General features: G+C 42.8%; 1 protein-coding gene across 4 annotated transcripts in view; it reads right to left on the bottom strand.

The window, feature by feature from the left end:
* LOC139540432 (zinc finger protein aebp2-like) overlaps positions 1 to 17279 on the bottom strand; it is a 55033-nt gene extending 37754 nt beyond the window's left edge. The window contains exons 1-5 of one of the 4 annotated variants that reach the window (XM_071344244.1): positions 16539 to 17279; positions 9911 to 10148; positions 9524 to 9631; positions 9133 to 9325; positions 5418 to 5560 (exon numbers count right to left, since the gene is read on the bottom strand). In XM_071344244.1, coding sequence (XP_071200345.1) covers positions 5418 to 5560; positions 9133 to 9325; positions 9524 to 9631; positions 9911 to 10148; positions 16539 to 17179 — 1323 coding nt within the window. In that variant the 5' untranslated portion in view covers positions 17180 to 17279. The remainder of the gene's footprint in view (positions 1 to 5417; positions 5561 to 9132; positions 9326 to 9523; positions 9632 to 9910; positions 10149 to 16538) is intronic. The other 3 variants (XM_071344246.1, XM_071344245.1, XM_071344247.1) reach the window with 3 other exon arrangements.
* Between the last annotated feature and the right edge of the window lie 1892 nt (positions 17280 to 19171).

Raw genomic sequence — 19171 nt, 5'->3', positions numbered from 1 at the left:
TACTGTACTCCCGACCGTCATGCTGAACAGCGCCATATTTTTAGTTTTCCTTGGAATAGAAACCCCATAATATCAAATTAATCCCAAACTCTAAAAGTAATTGGAAAGGTAGATACAAATAATTTGTGATGTTGTGGTTACAATGAAGAATGGAAAAAAAGAGTGTAAAATAAATTTTTATTGGTCACATACACATGGTTAACAGATGATAATGCGAGTGTAGGGAAATGCTTGTGCTTCTAGTTCCGACTATGCAGTAAAATCTAACAAGTAATCTAACAAATTCACAACAACTACCTTATACACACACATAGACACAAATGTAAAAGGGATGAATTAGAATATGTACATTTGAATATATGAATGAGCGATGGCGTGGGGCATAGGCAAGATGCAGTAGATGGTGTTAAATACAGTATATACATATGAGATGAGTAATGTAGGATATGTCAATATTTTTTAAGTGTCATTATTTAAAGTGACTATTGATACCTTTATTAAGTCAGTTTATTTAAGTGGCCAGAGAATTGAGTCTGTATGTTGGCAGCAGCCTCTCTATGTTTGTGATGGCTGTTTAACAGTCTGATGGCCTTGAGATAGAAGTTGTTTTTCAGCCTCTTGGTCCCAACTTTGATGCACCTGTACTGACCTCGCCTTCTGGATGATAGCGGGTGAACAGGCAGTGGCTCGGGTGGTTGTTGTCCTTGATGATCTTCCTGTGACATCGGGTGCTATAGGTGTCCTGGAGGGCAGGTAGTCTGGAGAGCCTTGTGATTGAGGGCGGTGCAATTGCCGTACCTGGCCGTGATACAGCCCGACAGGATGCTCTCGATTGTGCATCTGTATCTGTGTGGCTGGACCATTTCAGTTTATCCGTGATGTTTATGCCGAGGAACTTAAAACGTTCCACCTTCTCCACTACTGTCCCGTTGATGTGGATAGGGGAGTGCTCCCTGTTTCCTGAAGTCCACGATCATCTCCTTTGTTTTGTTGACGTTGAGAGAGAGGTTATTTTCCTGACACCTCACTCCGAGGGCCCTCACCTCCTCCCTGATGGCTGTCTCGTCGTTGTTGGTAACCAATCCTACCACTGTAGTGTCGTCTGCAAACTTGATGATTGAGTTGGAAGTGTGCATGGCCATGCAGTCATGGGTGAACAGGGAGTACAGCAGAGGGCTGAGAACGCACCCTTGTGGGGCCCCAGTGTTGAGGATCAGCAGGGTGGACATGTTGTTTCCTACCTTCACCACCTGGTGGCGGCCCGTCAGAAAGTCCAGGATTTGTCTGGGAGCAAGACGTCGGTGTTGACGGGGCTGGTTTTCTTTTTGTAAAATATTTTAAATGGTCACAGAGAAATGGTCACGACATCTCCGATGCACTTGCTAATAAACTCGCTCACTGAGTCAGCGTATACATCAATGTTATTGTCTGAGGCTATCTGGAACATATCCCAGTCCACATGTTCGAAGCAATCTTGGAGCGTGGAATCCGATTGGTCAGACCAGCGTTGTATTGACCTGAACGCAGGCGTTTCCTGTTTTAGATTCTGTCTATAGGCTGGGAGCAACAAAATGGAGTCATGGTCAGATTTGCCGAAGGCAGGGCGGGGGAGGGCTTTGTGTGCGTGGCAGAAGTTAGAGTAGCAATGATCCAGAAAGCTATCAGCTCCAGTCACGCATTCGATATGCTGATAGAATTTAGGAAGTATTGTTCTTAGGTTAGCTTTGTTAAAAACCCCAGCTACAATAAATGCAGCCTCAGGATGTATGGTCGACGAGGGATCTGCTTGGGGGGATATACACGGCTGTGACTATAATCGAAGAGAATTCTTTTGGAAGAAAATTGAGGCCGGCATTTGATTTTAAGAAATTCTAGGTCGGGTGAACAAAAGGACTTGAGTTCCTGTATGTTGTTGTGATTATATCATGAGTCGTTTATCATAAGGCATACACGCCCACCCTTCTTCTTACCAGAGAGATGTTTGTTTCTGTCGGCGCGATGCGTGAAGAAACCGGGTAGCTGTACCGACTCTGACAACATATCCCGAGTGAGCCATGTTTCCATGAAACAGAGAATGTTACAATCTCTGGTGTCCCTCTGGAAGGCAACTCGTCCCCTAATTTCGTCCAACCTTGTTATCTAGAGATTGGACATTGGCGAGTAAAATGCTCGGAAGCGGTGGATGGTGTGCTCGCCTTCTGAGTCTGACCAGTAGGCCGCTCTGTCTGCCTCTCCTGTGGTGACTGCGCTGTTTTGGGAAGGCCTCTGGGATAAGATCGCATGTCCAGGATGGAGGTCTGCTTCGGGAAAGTCGTAACTATGGTATGTTGACATCGCTTTTATTTCCAATAGTTCTTCCCAGCTGTATGTAATAATACCTTTCTGGGTTAACAATGTAAGAAATAATGTAAACAAGATGCTGTGTTTAATTTACAGTAGTGATGGACAGCTGGTGGGTTTTTAAAAACAGGTTTTCAAACACTTGTAGCCCGATTAGCAGGACAATAGACTCTTTATGGCTACTGTAGGCTACTACAGTAGCCTACTGTATGCTTAAGTACTCTTGTGATAATGTTGCGTTAGGAGGTAGGTGAAGGAGTCAGGCGCAGGAGAGCAGAGATGTCTGAGAAGCGTACTTTAAATTGGCAAGTCCACCAACACAGGTATGGCACAATCAAAAAAGTAAAACGCCCTTGACAACAGAGAACCCGCACAAACGCACGGAGGAACAAACAAAGCTCCGACAATAACACACTCTTATTAAATCCGTGAAAACAAGAAAATGGCATAACCTCATCGAGCAAATCACAATAAAATAATAATCCCGCACAAACCTAGGCAGGCAACAGGGTAAATATACACACACAGAAATGAAGGCAAATGAAACCAGGTGTGAAAAGAACCAAAGACTAAACAAACAGAAAAGGAAAAAGGGATTGGTGATGGCTAGTAGACCGGCGACGCCGAGCGCCACCCGAACAGGGAGAGGAACTACCTTCGGTGGAAGTCGTGACAACTCTGAAGTGTTACATTTCTAACTCAAAACAGCAGTACAGTATTTCTTCATCAACATCTTTATGCGTTTGTTAATAAAATAATTATAAAAATAACTCCTTCAAAATGCTGATGTTTATTTAGCTATGGATCCATAACGAATTACTATGAGAATAAATATCACTGAATTACAGAAATATTGGAACAAAGGTTTTTTTCCTTTTTTTTCTTAGATCAGGTAGATCAGCTGGATCATAGCTGATCATAGGTGGATCAGCTTAATATTGCGGAAAGAATGCTGCTTCCATCAATGTAATTGTCTGCATATAATATTGGAACAAAGTTGTCTAATGAAGATAAACTAATTGTTGCTTACTGTTCTTTCAAACACAAGGTCACGTTGTACAGCGCCATTATGGCTATTAGCAGGGCTATATTTTGGCCTTTATGGGCGGCGCACAATTGGCCCAGCATTTCTCTCCCTCTAAAAACAGAAATAAATGTTTTGGCCTTTACAAATATTATTATTTGGGCCTTTATTCAGATTACAATCGCTCTCTATCGTTTTTTTGAAGGCAAAATAACCTCCAAAATATCGTTATATATTATCAAGTTGATGACACATAAAGCTAAGTGACTCACTCATTCATGGCTATGGATCAAAATAAATAAGTACCAACATTCTTTCTGATAGTTTTAATAAAGAAATGTTTTGTTTACCCTGACCAGGACACCATGAACATTATTATAATAGCCATTTTCCTTCACAGAATATACATTAGTGCAACACATTCGGCAGAAAATAGCTTAATTTTCATCAGATGACAACAGAAGTGTAATGATATTTATTTGGAAAAACGCAGAATTCTGCATAAATGTGACCCCTGGGTGCCAGTACTCCTACTATTTTCTATTTGTCAAATGTCTTACTTTTTTAGTAAGCATTTCACAGTAAAGTCTACACCTGCACATTTGAGTACTGTAATGAGAGCATTACAAGAATTTCGCTACACCCGCAATAACATCTGCTAAACATGTGTATGTGACAAATACAATTTGATTTGGCTTGATTTGAGTGTGAGAGTGTGTGCAGGCAAACTCCCTGATACATGGGTGCCCTGTGATACTGCCCAGTGACAAGTGCCATTCCTCTGCAAACTAGGAATCACTCAGCTCCTGGTGAGCGATAAAATAGCACAGTTGATTGTGATACCCTTTGCTTTCCTCTGCTCTTAAAGGAAGAGACCAACCAATCTACAACAATTTTAATGAAGGGGACAAACTGCCCTCTAGTGATGCCCTACGATATTACAGACAGTCATTCACAAAACTCAGCCCACCATTCAGTATTCACACTGACAATCACTATTCAATATGCATCTATTAATACATGGCTGAAAAAGTCAACCAATCGCCACACAAGAGGAGAAAGCCTTAGTCAGCAAAACAGAAACAGCCTTATCTGGTAATTTTTTTTAAATAAGGAAATCAAAGAAGTGCCTAGGTGAGGTCGGTCCACTCAACTGCATCTCAAATGGCACCCTTTACCCTATATAGTACACTATTTTTTAACATAGCCATATGGGCCCTGGTCAAAAGTAGTGCACTATGTCGGGGATAGGGTGCCATTTGGAATGTAACCCTTGTCCCCCGGAGGCAGTAAAGTGCTAATGCAGTTATAACTCATTCATAATATATTACTTAGCAACAAGCATCAAATAACAAAACAGACCCATTGTCTCTCCTGTGTACCCAGCTAGGAATTCAAAAAGTATTGAATCAATCCTAGGGGCGTTCACAAGGTTCACTGCAAGTGCATGGAGAACATCTTCAGTGAGAACAGAGACACTTTTGTAAAATGTTGGTCTCTGACGTCCCCTAGGGCTAAAGTGAGAAAGACTGATCCATAAACAGCACAGACGGATGTGAGAACGCTTTCAGGATGAGAAAATCTCTACTAACTCTGAATCCCAAATCAACCATTAAACCCTAATGCCCAGACACTTGTGTAGATTTCCGAGGATTGGATATGTCTAAGTAATATGGTGGTAGCTCCATCTTGCCCTTGATAGTCCAAGTGGAACTGTTGCCATTTTGCAGATTCCTATCCAATCCTCTCAGATCTACACCAGTGCCAAGGGGGTAAGGACTAGGAGGTTCATTTGGGGTTATGTACCAGGCCTTGTGGCCAGGCCTTGTGGCCAGGACTGGTGTAGCAGGATCCCAAGGGTTAATAGACTAAACGTGCTGTTAAAGACCACACTGTGTCCGTTGCCGGTGCTCTCTGTGTGTGTGTGTGTGTGTGTGTGTGTGTGTGTGTGTGTGTGTGTGTGTGTGTGTGTGTGTGTGTGTGTGTGTGTGTGTGTGTGTGTGTGTGTGTGTGTGTGTGTGTGTGTGCGTCTGTATGCCCTTTACGGACTAACCGTGCTGTGGAACACCACACTGTGTCCATTGCCTGTGCTCTCCATGTGTGTGGCCAGGTTAAGGCAGATAGCCCGGTGTCTGATGGCGTCCATGGTCTGGGCATCGAAGAAGTCATGGGGCCTCGCTGGTGGGAGAGGAGACACTGGGATGAGAGCAGAGAGAGTCTGGGATGAGAGGTGAGGAGACACCATGTAGACAAGTGAGACAGCAGTGAGACCAGGCCAGCACCAACACTACCCTCTCCTCACAAAGATGATTACTATGAAACAGTGTGAAATAGGACAACTTGTTGAGTGGTTCCTTGCTGCTTTATTACTGTATTACTACTATGAGCTGAACATATTATTCTAGAGAGCAGGGATATAGTTGAGAGAGAATGTGTTGGCTGGCTGAAAATTAATCAAGGGCATTTTCATGTCAAAAGATATTTAGAAAAGTGTTGTCTGTCCTACTCTCACATTTCTCTCTCTCCTGACAAAGAGCCAGACACCATCCAAACTTCCTCCCAAGTGCTGTTCCGAGTGAGAAGTAATATTTTGACACATCTTGACTTTGTATGGCCCTTTATCAATCTTTGTTAGAAGTCTAGACGAGCTCAAAAAGCCTGTTTGCCCGAGAATGGCACATTCAAGCTGAAGGAGTTACCTGAAGTAACAAACCATTCCAACCCCTCAGTACCTAGGAAACCTGCCTGCCTGCCTGCCTGTCTGTCTGTCTGTCTGTCCAGTGCCTTCAGAAAGTATTCATACCTCTTGACTTACTCCACATTTAATTTTGTTGTGTTTCAGCCTGAATTCAAAATGGATTAAAAATAATGATAATTATCACCCATCTACACACAATACCCCATAATGATAACATGACAAATAATGTTTTTAGAAAGATTTGCTAATTTATACAGAAATATTTAATTTACATAATTATTCACACCTCAAAATCAATATTTTTGTAGAAGCACCATTGGCGGCGATTACAGCTTTGAGTCATCTTTGGTATGTCTGTATCAGATTTTCTTTCATTTTTCCTTGCAGATTTTCTCAAACTCTGATAAGTTTAAAGGGGAGTGATGGAGAACAGCAATCTTCAAGTCTTTCACAGATTCCCAATGGAACTCAAGTCTGGGTATTGGCTGGGCAATCAAGGACTTTCACATTCTTTTTCTGAAGCCATTCCAGCATTGCTTTGGCTGTATGCTTAGGGTCATTGTCCTGTTGGAACGGAAATCTTCACCCCAGTCTAAGGTTGTTTGCACTGTGAAGCAGGTTCCATCCAGGATTTACCTGTATTTGGATCCATTCATTGTTCCCTCTATCCTTACCAGTCTCCCAGTCCCTGCCACTGAAAAACATCTCCACAGCATGATGCCGCCACCCCCATGCTTCACGGTAGAGATGGTGTTAAACGGGTGATGAGCTGTGCCTGGTTCTCTCTAGACGTAGCACTTTGCACTCAGGTCAAATACTTACATTTTTGTCTCATCAGACGACAGAATATTTATCCATATGATCTGAGTCTTTCATGTGCCTATTGCAAACATGCATTTTTCTTAGGTGTGGCTTCTCTCTGGCCACTCTCCCATAAAGCCCAGATTGGTGAAGTGCTGTAGAGACTGTTTTCCTTCTGGCAGGTTCTCCCATCTTAGTCAAGGAACTCTGTAGTTCTGTCAGAGTGGTCATTGGGACATTCGGTTCTTGGTCACCAAGGTCCTTCTTGCCCGGTTGCTGAGTTCTGTCAGACGGCAAGCTCTACATAGAGTCTGGGTAGTTCCATATTTTTTCCATTTCCCAATGATGGAGACCACTGTGCTCGTGGAAACTTTCAACACTCTAGAAATTGTTTTCTACCCTTCCCCATATATATGACTCATCACAATTATATCTCAGAGATCTAAGGACAGTTCCTTGGACTTTATGGTATAGTTTCTGCTCCGACATGCACTGTCAACTGTGGGACTGTCACACCCTGATCTTCTTTCTAAATCAATTGAATTGGCCACAGGTGGACTCCAATCAAGTTGTAGTGACATTTCAAGGATGATCAAAGGAAGTTATTGACCTAGACCTACTGTGTTATTGACTTGTTTATTGTTTACTCCATGTGTAACTCTGTGTTGTTGTCTGTTCACACTGCTATGCTTTATCTTGGCCAGGTGGCAGTTGTAAATGAGAAGTTGTTCTCAACTAGCCTACCTGGTTAAATAAAGGTGAAATAAAAAAATTAAAAAGTTGGATGCACCTGAGCTCAATTTGGAGGGTCGGAGCAAAGGGGTGTGAATGCTAACTTCTGTATTTAATTTGCAATACTTTTGCAAAAAATTCATTTGGTCATTATAGATGGGTGAGAAAAACATACATTTCTTTGGCTAACCTGTACCCCCACACATTGACTCGGTACCGATACCCCATGTATAGGAGGAGGAACGGGTACAAAAAAAAGTTGTTTAGTTACGAGAACCAAGCTATCATAAGTGCTTTATATAGGCCTATTATGCATTTTGTTTAAACAAATAGAATATTTTATAATTCTGGTACAACAAAGGTAAACTATTTTTTTATTTTACTAACCTGTACCCCCGCACATTGACTCGATACCGGTACTCCATGTATATAGCCTCATTACTAACCTGTACCCCCACACATTGACTCGGTACCGGTACTCCATGTATATAGCCTCATTACTAACCTGTACCCCCACACATTGACTCGGTACCGGTACTCCATGTATATAGCCTCATTACTAACCTGTACCCCCACACATTGACTCGGTACCGGTACTCCATGTATATAGCCTCATTACTACCTCGTACCCCCACACATTGACTCGGTACCGGTACTCCATGTATATAGCCTCATTACTACCTCGTACCCCCACACATTGACTCGGTACCGGTACTCCATGTATATAGCCTCATTACTAACCTGTACCCCCACACATTGACTCGGTACCGGTACTCCATGTATATAGCCTCATTACTAACCTGTACCCCCACACATTGACTCGGTACCGGTACTCCATGTATATAGCCTCATTACTAACCTGTACCCCCGCACATTGACTCGATACCGGTACTCCATGTATATAGCCTCATTACTAACCTGTACCCCCACACATTTACTCGGTACCGGTACTCCATGTAATATAGCCTCATTACTAACCTGTACCCCCACACATTTACTCTGTACCGGTACTCCATGTATATAGCCTCGTTATTGTTATTTTATTGTTACTGTTTTATATTTCTTCTTAAAACGGCATTGTTGGTTAAGGGCATGTCAGTAAACATATCACAGTAAGTTCTAGACCTGTTGTATTCGGCGCATGTGACAAATACAATTTGATTTAATCCATTTTGAATTCAGGCTGTAACAGCATGTGGAATAAATTAAGGTGTATGAATGCCTTCTGAAGGCACTTTATGTGTGTATGTGCAGTCCAATTCTAACCTCTCTTCCCAGAGGACTAAAAGGAGGCTAAAACATCTCTTTTAGAGTGACACACACACAGCAACCACTTGCACACACAGCAACTACTCACACACACTAATAAATAAATAAGTCCACTGCTATTCCTTAATAAAGTTTACCATGTATTCTACTTCAATAAAATAGATCAAATATAAAGTAGGCTATAACTAGTTTTTAGAAAATGTACATGAAGGCATATTGTAGTAAAACATTTTCCAGAACACAAACACACACTGTAATGGGTACATACGTAGGGAGCGCCTGCGTTTGTTCATCAGGATTCGTTTCTTTCTCTTATTAAGCCCAGCCTTAGACGGTGACTCCTCCTTCAGTCTGCCCTGACTGGACAGCTTAGAGGAGCTCTGCTGGCTGAAGTGGGTTGGAACATGGCGCGCTAGCCCCCCCTGGGACGCGAAACTGGCATTGCAGCCCCCGACCACACACTACAGTGGGAGAGAGAGGAAGAGAGAAAGAGAGCAAGGGTCAGTGACAAGCAGGTCACCATTCAGTAAACCACCTGCCCACCATCTGGTAACAATGCTACAATTGCTGCAGGGATCGCATGCATATACAAAACACTATATGCATTCACTGTACTTTGGATAAAAGTGTCTGCCTAGTGGAATATATTATTACATTACCTTGAAGGGTTTGTCTCCGCTGTGTGTCAGCATGTGTCTCTGGAGCCAGCTCTGACTGGTGGAAGGGGTGTTGTACACCTTACAGCCCTTCCACAGACACACAAACACCTGGAGGAAGAGTGTGAGAAAGAGAGAAAGAGAGAGCGAGATGGCATGAGGAAGAGAGTTGAGAGAGAAGAGAGAGAGAGAGAAAAGAGAGGGAGAAAGAGTTGGATATGGTGGAGAGATAAAGATCAGACAAGCAACATTTTTCTTAGAAGAAGTCGCTTCTCCAGACAGCCGTTTGCTGGCTAACAAGTGGGTCCAAAGAGGAAGAGAGAGGGAGAGTGATCCCACAGAGACATACAAAGCTTAAATACTTGTAGCCTACAGAACAGCCTGTATTACCCTGGTTCTACCCACCCCTCCTCTTTGTCCATCGACATGCACGCCCCTGATGTGTTCAGCCAGGTCAGGGCTGCAGGTGAAGCAGAGGCCACACTGGTCCCAACAACAGGTATAGCCAACCGCCTGGCCCTTGGTAGTGGAGTGGCACTGGGCGGCACTGCCCTGTCCATTCATCATGGCTGGGGTGGAACGCCCGCTGGATACTGTGCTCTCCATGTCCATTAGGGTACTGCTGACACTGAGAGAGAGCAAGAGAATGAGAAAAATAGTGATTGAGAGGTTAAAGAGATGTTACAATTAATCACTGTAGCAAACTGTCCAGAGCAAAATAGTCCAGCAGTTCCAGTAGCCTCCATCTCTATATTAACTCTGTCTTTAGACTGTGATCCACTACTAAGAATTAAGAGTGCAAAAGAAGTAGACATCTGTATTCTATACAGGACAGTAAAGAACAGGTGTGTAAAGATTGACAGTAGGGTGGAGCATTGTTTCTAATGGAACAGATTGCCTGTGTCTGTGTGTACTCAAAGCTGTACATGCACCTGCTGCAGTGGCTGATCTGATACACATGCCATTTCTGGGGGTCTTAGACATGCATTATGGTCAGGGCATAACATGAAAACCCGCCACCCACCAAATGCGGGTAAATTTAGGTATTGGCTGTTAAGAACGTCCATTTCACAAACTGGGCTGGTGGTCAATTTTTAGGGCTCTACAGTGCGAGCATTACAATCATAAAAATGAAATAGAGTAAAAAGTAAAGTATGAGTTGTGATCAAGTATGAGCATACAGTGGGGCAAAAAAGTATTTAGTCAGCCACCAATTGTGCAAGTTCTCCCACTTAAAAAGATGAGAGAGGCCTGTAATTTTCATCATAGGTACACTTCAACTATGACAGAAAAAAATGAGTTAAAAAAATCCAGAAAATCACATTGTAGGAATTTTAATGAATTTATTTGCAAATTATGGTGGAAAATAAGTATTTGGTCAATAACAAAAGTTTCTCAATACTTTGTTATATACCCTTTGTTGGCAATGACAGAGGTCCAACGTTTTCACAAGGTTTTCCCACACTGTTGCTGGTATTTTGGCCCATTCCTCCATGCAGATCTCCTCTGGGTGAGATCTTTTCGTGGAGCCCCAGATCGAGGGAGATTATCAGTGGTCTTGTATGTCTTCCATTTCCTAATAATTGCTCCCAAAGTTGATTTCTTCAAACCAAGCTGCTTACCTATTGCAGATTCAGTCTTCCCAGCCTGGTGCAGGTCTACAATTTTGTTTCTGGTGTCCTTTGACAGCTCTTTGGTCTTGGCCATAGTGGAGTTTGGAGTGTGACTGTTTGAGGTTGTGGACAGGTGTCTTTTATACTGATAACAAGTTCAAACAGGTGCCATTAATACAGGTAACGAGTGGAGGACAGAGGAGCCTCTTAAAGAAGAAGTTACAGGTCTGTGAGAGCCAGAAATCTTGCTTGTTTGTAGGTGACCAAATACTTATTTTCCACCATAATTTGCAAATAAATTCATTAAAAATCCTACAATGTGATTTTCTGGGATTTTTTAAACTAATTTTGTCTGTCATAGTTGAAATGTACCTATGATGTAAATTACAGGCCTCTCTCATCTTTTTAAGTGGGAGAACTTGCACAATTGGTGGCTGACTAAATACTTTTTTGCCCCACTGTATATGTCCCATGATTTTCAAAAATGGTTACTCATTACCTTACAGCTCAAAAAAAATATATGTATATCTTGTGTGTGTGTGTGTGTGTATATGTATACTGCCTTGTTCAGGGGTAGAACAACAGATTTTTACCTTGTCAGCTCGGGGAATCCTTTACATGTTACGTGAGGGCAGCAAGAAGCCAAGGTAAGTTGCTAGCTAGCATTAAACTTATCTTATAAAAAACAATCAATCTTGACATAATCACAAGTTAACTACACATGGTTGATGATATTACTAGTTTATCTAGCGTGTCCTGCGTTGCATATAATCGATTCGCCTACTTCGACAAAACGGTGGTGATTTAACAAGCGCATTTGCGAAAAAAGCACTGTCGCTGCACCAATGTACCTAACCATACACATCAATGCCTTTCTTTAAAATCAATACACAAGTATATATTTTTTAAACCTGCATATTTAGTTAATATTGCCTGCTAACATGAATTTCTTATAATTAGGGAAATTGTGTCACTTCTCTTGCGTTCCGTGCAAGCAGTCAGGGTATATGCAGCAGTTTGGGCCGCCTGGCTCATTGCGAACGGTGTGAAGTCCATTTATTCCTAACAAAGGCCGTAATTAATTTGCCAGAATTGTACATAATTATGACATAACATTGAAGGTTGTACAATGTAACAGCAATATTTAGACTTAGGATGCCATCCGTTAGATAAAATACGGAACGGTTCCGTATTTCACTGAAAGAATAAACGTTTTGTTTTCGAAATGATAGTTTAGGTCCATGATTTGATAGAGCAGTCTGACTGAGCGATGGTAGGCAGCAGCAGGCTCGTAAGCATTCATTCAAACAGCACTTTTGTGCGTTAGCCAGCAGCTATTGCGTTGTTTATGACTTCAAGCCTATCAACTCCCGAGATTAGGCTGGTGTAACCGATGTGAAATGGCTAGCTAGTTAGCGGGGTGCACGCTAATAGCGTTTCAAACGTCACTCGCTCTGAGACTTGGAGTAGTTGTTCCCCTTGCTCTGCATGGGTAACGCTGTTGTCGATGTGTTCCTAGTTCGAGCCCAGGTAGGGGCGAGGAGAGGGACGGAAGCTATACTGTTACACTGGCAATACTAAAGTGCCTATAAGAACATCCAATAGTCAAAGGTATATGAAATACAAATCGTATAGAGAGAAATAGTTCTATAATTCCTATAATAACTACAACCTAAAACTTCTTACCTGGGAATATTGAAGACTCATGTCAAAAGGAACCACCAGCTTTCATATGTTCTCATGTTCTGAGCAAGGAACTTAAACGTTAGCTTTCTTACATGGCACATATTGCACTTTTACTTTCTTCTCCAACACTTTGTTTTTGCATTATTTAAACCAAATTGAACATGTTTCATTATTTATTTGAGGCTAAATTGATTTTATTGATGTATTATATTAAGTTAAAATAAGTGTTCATTCAGTATTGTTGTAATTGTCATTATTACAAATACATATACAGTGGGGAGAACAAGTATTTGATACACTGCCGATTTTGAAGGTTTTCCTACTTACAAAGCATGTAGAGGTCTGTAATTTTTATCATAGGTACACTTCAACTGTGAGAGACGGAATCTAAAACAAAAATCCAGAAAATCACATTGTATGATTTTTAAGTAATTAATTTGCATTTTATTGCATGACATAAGTATTTGATACATCAGAAAAGCAGAACTTAATATTTGGTACAGAAACCTTTGTTTGCAATTACAAAGATCATACGTTTCCTGTAGTTATTGACCAGGTTTGCACACACTGCAGCAGGGATTTTGGCCCACTCCTCCATACATACCTTCTCCAGATCCTTCAGGTTTCGGGGCTGTCGGTGGGCAATACGGACGTTCAGCTCCCTCCAAAGATTTTCTATTGGGTTCAGGTCTGGAGACTGGCTAGGCCACTCCAGGACCTTGAGATGCTTCTTACGGAGCCACTCCTTAGTTGCCCTGGCTGTGTGTTTCGGGTCGTTGTCATGCTGGAAGATCCAGCCACGACCCATCTTCAATGCTCTTACTGAGGGAAGGAGGTTTTTGGCCAAGATCTCGCGATACATGGCCCCATCCATCCTCCCCTCAATACGGTGCAGTCGTCCTGTCCCCTTTGCAGAAAAGCATCCCCAAAGAATTATGTTTCCACCTCCATGCTTCACGGTTGGGAGGGTGTTCTTGGGGTTGTACTCAACCTTCTTCTTCCTCCAAACACGGCGAGTGGAGTTTAGACCAAAAAGCTCTATTTTTGTCTCATCAGACCACATGACCTTCTCCCATTCCTCCTCTGGATCATCCAGATGGTCATTGGCAAACTTCAGACGGGCCTGGACATGCGCTGGCTTGAGCAGGGGGACCTTGCGTGCGCTGCAGGATTTCAATCCATGACAGCGTAGTGTGTTACTAATGGTTTTCTTTGAGACTGTGGTCCCAGCTCTCTTCAGGTCATTGACCAGGTCCTGCCGTGTAGTTCTGGGCTGATCCCTCACCTTCCTTATGATCATTGATGCCCCACGAGGTGAGATCTTGCATGGAGCCCCAGACCGAGGGTGATTGACCGTCATCTTGAACATCTTCCATTTTCTAATAATTGCGCCAACAGTTGTTGCCTTCTCACCAAGCTGCTTGCCTATTGTCCTGTAGCCCATCCCAGCCTTGTGCAGGTCTACAATTTTATCCCTGATGTCCTTACACAGCTCTCTGGTCTTGGCCATTGTGGAGAGATTGGAGTCTGTTTGATTGAGTGTGTGTACAGGTGTCTTTTATACAGGTAACAAGTTCAAACAGGTGCAGTTAATTCAGGTAATGAGTGGAGAAAGGAGGGCTTCTTAAAGAAAAACTAACAGGTCTGTGAGAGCCGGAATTCTTACTGGTTGGTAGGTGATCAAATACTTATGTCACGCAATAAAATGCAATTTAATTACTTAAAAATCATACAATGTGATTTTCTGGATTTTTGTTTTAGATTCCGTCTCTCACAGTTGAAGTGTACCTATGATAAAAATTACAGACGTCTACATGCTTTGGAAGTAGGAAAACCTTCAAAATCGGCAGTGTATCAAATACTTGTTCTCCCCACTGTATATATATATTTTTTTAAATCAGCCAATTAATCGGTTTCGGCTTTTTTTTGGTCCTCCAATAATCGGTATTGGTATCGGCGTTGAAAAATCATAAATCGGTCGACCTCCACAATAAAGTCCCGTGTGGCTCAGTTGGTAGAGCATGGCGCTTGCAACGCCAGGGTTGTGGGTTCATTCCCCACGGGGGGACCAGGATGAATATGTATGAACTTTCCAATTGTAAGTCGCTCTGGATAAGAGCGTCTGCTAAATGACTTAAATGTAAATGTAAAGATCTGTGAAATTATTTGGATTTTTCCCGAATTATCTTTGAAAGACAGATTTTTTTGTGCAATTTAGGGAAAATGGAATTTAAGCATCTAAGCATCACTCCAGTCAGAAGAGGCTCTGCAAAGGTTTGTTTCAATTAATTTGCTATGGCATCGCGCTAGTGTTCCAGCTCAGCCATTTTTCAGCCTTGGGTGAATTTTGACTTGTTCTATTGTCCAGCCTGAAGCAGGACTACTTTAACCTGGTGGAGAAGCAGTATGGGGTGCAGCCTAAAGCTCTGATGTGCAGGGCTAATGATTTGAAGGAGATCAGTGGTTGTGTCAAGCCACAGACTGGCAGCGATTGGGATCGCATCCTGACGAAGCCCCTGGGAAGAATTGCTGTCTTGGTTGCTCTGGGTGTTGTCTAGGTACTAGAGGGCTGGGGTCCAAGTCCATACGCTTTGATCACACCATTTTGCATTTTGGAACACCAGAATGACATTAATTTCCAATGAAACGCTGCTTTTGCCTTGCAACATTGTGTTGCAGTGCATTCGGTGTGGTGCATATGTTGGATTTATCGAACGAATGCGTCAAACTGTATGTGTAGACGGCTTGACAGAAATGGTAGCAGAAGGTGAATGTTGAACTTTTGTTGCATACTTATCCAGATGATGCTGCATACTATTTTGCGCAATGACGCCGTAGGCGTGTTCAAAGCGTTATTTCATCTCCTGAAGTTGTTTACACCTTTCGGCTCTTATTTACGCGTGTGTGTATAGACAGATGGATAACTCGATTCAGTCAAAGTAGAAAGATTGAAGGACTGCTAGCTAGATGGAGATGCGCTCTCCACCATATTCTGGTAAGTGAAGTTTTTGGGGCTTTAAAAAAAAGAATCCCCCCCCCCCTTGTGTGAACTACTGTGAATACCGTGTATCCCGGGATGACACAGGCACAGTATGAAGGTATGGAAATCTGGATAACACCCAACCCTACAGGACACAGACCTGATGAAGATCACCACTCAGGCAGAAAACCTCAGCAGCCTTAATCACACGATGGCACACACACCAAGCAGAACTTAAGAGGTTCCTAAGAGGGGCCCAGCCAATACATGTGTATTAATAATCCTATCAAATAAATCCAATGCATTTAATAGAGTAATATTCTTTCTCCTCTTATCTATTTTCCTGCCTCCTTGTCTTCTATGTGGTGATGTAAAGAACTTTACTAGTGATGGGAATTTCAAGTCAGCGTCAAACAGCTCTGGACTCAGACTGACATTTTGATAGTTCAATTACATGTCTTATAAAACTTGGGCCTCAAAATCCGCACCTGAATGAAGCCTACATAACCTGTTTAGCTTCACAAATCATTTATAAGTACATTTCTTTAGCACAAGATGTGACATGGGAGAGAGGGCACTGGATACAATGTACTGGATCATGAATGCGCCAGCGTATTCGCAGAAAAACTTTTCTTATAGTATTCGTAGCCGCCCATTCACTCAATATGATTAGGGCTCTAGTTGAGTGTGAAATCAAAACATATGCCGATGTTTGTCTAGACATCTTAGAAGAACCAACCTGTCCTCTGAATCCATCCGGCTGAGTGGCTCTCCGTCCGAGGATGACATTTCTACACTGGCTCTCCTCTTGTCCCCAACCGCAAGTTCCCCGCCTCCTGTGTTTGTTTTCTCTTCCGCAGACTCCGGGGCATCCTCACTGGTGGCTTTTCCTTTCACGCAACTCACTATAACAGGCAGCTGGCGCTCTTCTCTCGGCTCTTCTTCTGGTTTTATTTCTAATTCCTTTACCGTATCGTCAATAATATTATCACTAGTATCAACATCGTCCTCCGGGACCGGTCTATCTTCCTCTGATTTGGTAAGTTGGCATCCCACCACCACGTTATCATTCGCGTCCCTTGTTGCTGCTGCGACTGTTGTTGCCACTGTCACCACCACTACCGCTTCCGCAGCCGCTACCGCTCCGACAGCCACGGCCTCCTCCTCTGCAGCAGGTTTCGCATCCCCTACTTCTCCGTCTTGCACGCACTCCGCAACCGCTTCCGCAATTTTCAGCGGTGCATCTACACAGCTATCACCCGCCTCATCTTTCACTGCTTCTGGATCTTGCTGCTTTTCCTTTTCAGTCTTTTCTGTAAGCATTTCGCTGTTTTCCTCGCTCAATACGGGAGTCACCAACTCAGAAGCATCGGTAGCCATGTTTGCAGAACACCAATGGCTACGTTCACGATTTCCACAGCTATTGCTGTACTGCCCATCGTCATTTGTCGCACGACTGGCCTAGTGTAAACATTGGACAGAAGCGTAGCGGGGCGGGGATAAATAGTGACGTCATATTTTCGATCCTTGACAAATCACGTGTGTGAGAAATCACAACGGGATTGCAAGGCTGCCTGCAGATATTTGAGATTGAACGGATAGGTCAATCGCCGATACATTGCACAATTGTATCTCAGTTGCAAATGGTTATAATCACGGATCTAAAAATGGGTAGCAGCCTGCCAATCCAGAGCTGTTTTTATCTGTGACCACACGGGGGAGCCATTGCTCTAGTTTTAAACCCTCCGTTCTAGGTGTTTCCTTTGAACTTCACCTTACTATACCAGTGACATTCCACTGTTATATGCCTAGTGCAAAAACGACAAACATCTCATTTAAAGTCTTATGGAAGCACATGCAGATTGTGATCACTTTTAAGACCTTCATAATGGTCTCCTGTAGCAGTTTTACCTCTTAGGCCACAACGTCAGTGTTGGTTTGAGATCCATGCAGTTGTTTATGGATCATCCAAGATCACCTGTGCCTGAGTTTCTTATTGTTCTCCAAGCAACTGGAAAGTTTAAAAAAAAACACTATCTGTGTGTGAAGGACATAACGCTGCTTGTTTAGCGAGGACCACTTCATCCCGATTCGCCCTTACCTGGCGTGAACTTGGGACCTCTGCACAAACACATGACTGCTGTACACAAGCATCTTAGCTACCACGCCACCTCAAAAGATAGCTAACGAGGCGATGCAAGAGGGACACTTAAGGTTGAGAAGGAAGTTTCCAACATCCCCATGTGCATATTTTGTTCAATACTGTATTGTCTAACAGCCCTCAGTTAGGATAGTTAGGTGTCCATACTAATCATTTCCAATACAACTCTATATGACAGAATAGTAACCACCACCAAAACGACCACTGTGTATTATCAGAAACATTTAACATTATATAAAACAGATCATGTGCAAATGTTCATATTCCAACTAATAATAGCAGAAAGGATTCAGACCCATTCCCTTTTTCCACATTTTGTTACGTCACACCCTTTTTCTAAAATGAAAAAAATCTATTTAATCAATCTGCACACAATACCCTATAATGACCATGCCATTTTTTTTGCAAATGTATTAAAACTAAAAACATACCATACTTACATAAGTATTCAGACCCTTTGATATGAGACTCGGAATTGAGCTCAGGTGCATCCTGTTTCCATTGATCATCCATGAGATGTTTCTACAAATTGATTGGAGTCCACCTGTGGTAAATTCAATTGATTGGGCATGCTTTGGAAAGGCGCACACCTGTCTATATAAGATCCCACAGTTGACAGTGCATGTCAGAGCAAAAACCTAGCCATGAAGTCGAAGGAATTTGCTGTAGTGCTACGAGACAGGATTGTGTCGAGGCACAGATCTGGGACAGGGTACCAAAACATTTCTGCAGCACTGAAGGTCCCCAAGAACAGTGGCCTTCATAATTCTTAAATGGAAGAAGTTTGGAACCTCCAAGACCCTTCCTAGAGTTGGCCGCATGGCCAAACTGAGCAATCGGGGGAGAAGGGCCTTGGTCATGGAGGTGACCAAGAACCAATGGTCACTCTGACAGAGCTCCAGAGTTCCTCTTCGGAGATGGGAGAACCTTCCAGAAGGACAACCATCTATGCAGCGCTCCACCAATCAAGCCTTTATGGTAGAGTGGCCAGACGGAAGCCACTCCTCAGTAAAAGGCACATGACAGCCCGCTTGGAGTTTGCCAAAAGGCACCTAAAGGACTCTTAGTCTGATGGTGAAACCTAGATTGAACTCTTTGGCCTAAATGCAAAGCGTCACGTCTGGAGGAAACCTTACACCATCCCTACAGTGAAGCACGGTGGTGGCAGCATCATGCTGTGGGGATGTTTTTCAGCGGAAGGGACTGGAAGA

This window comes from Salvelinus alpinus, chromosome 15 (genome assembly GCF_045679555.1).
Source record: "Salvelinus alpinus chromosome 15, SLU_Salpinus.1, whole genome shotgun sequence".
Taxonomy (NCBI): domain Eukaryota; kingdom Metazoa; phylum Chordata; class Actinopteri; order Salmoniformes; family Salmonidae; genus Salvelinus; species Salvelinus alpinus.
The sequence above is the reverse complement of the archived record's forward strand: the minus strand, read 5'-3'. Positions and strand labels throughout refer to the sequence as shown.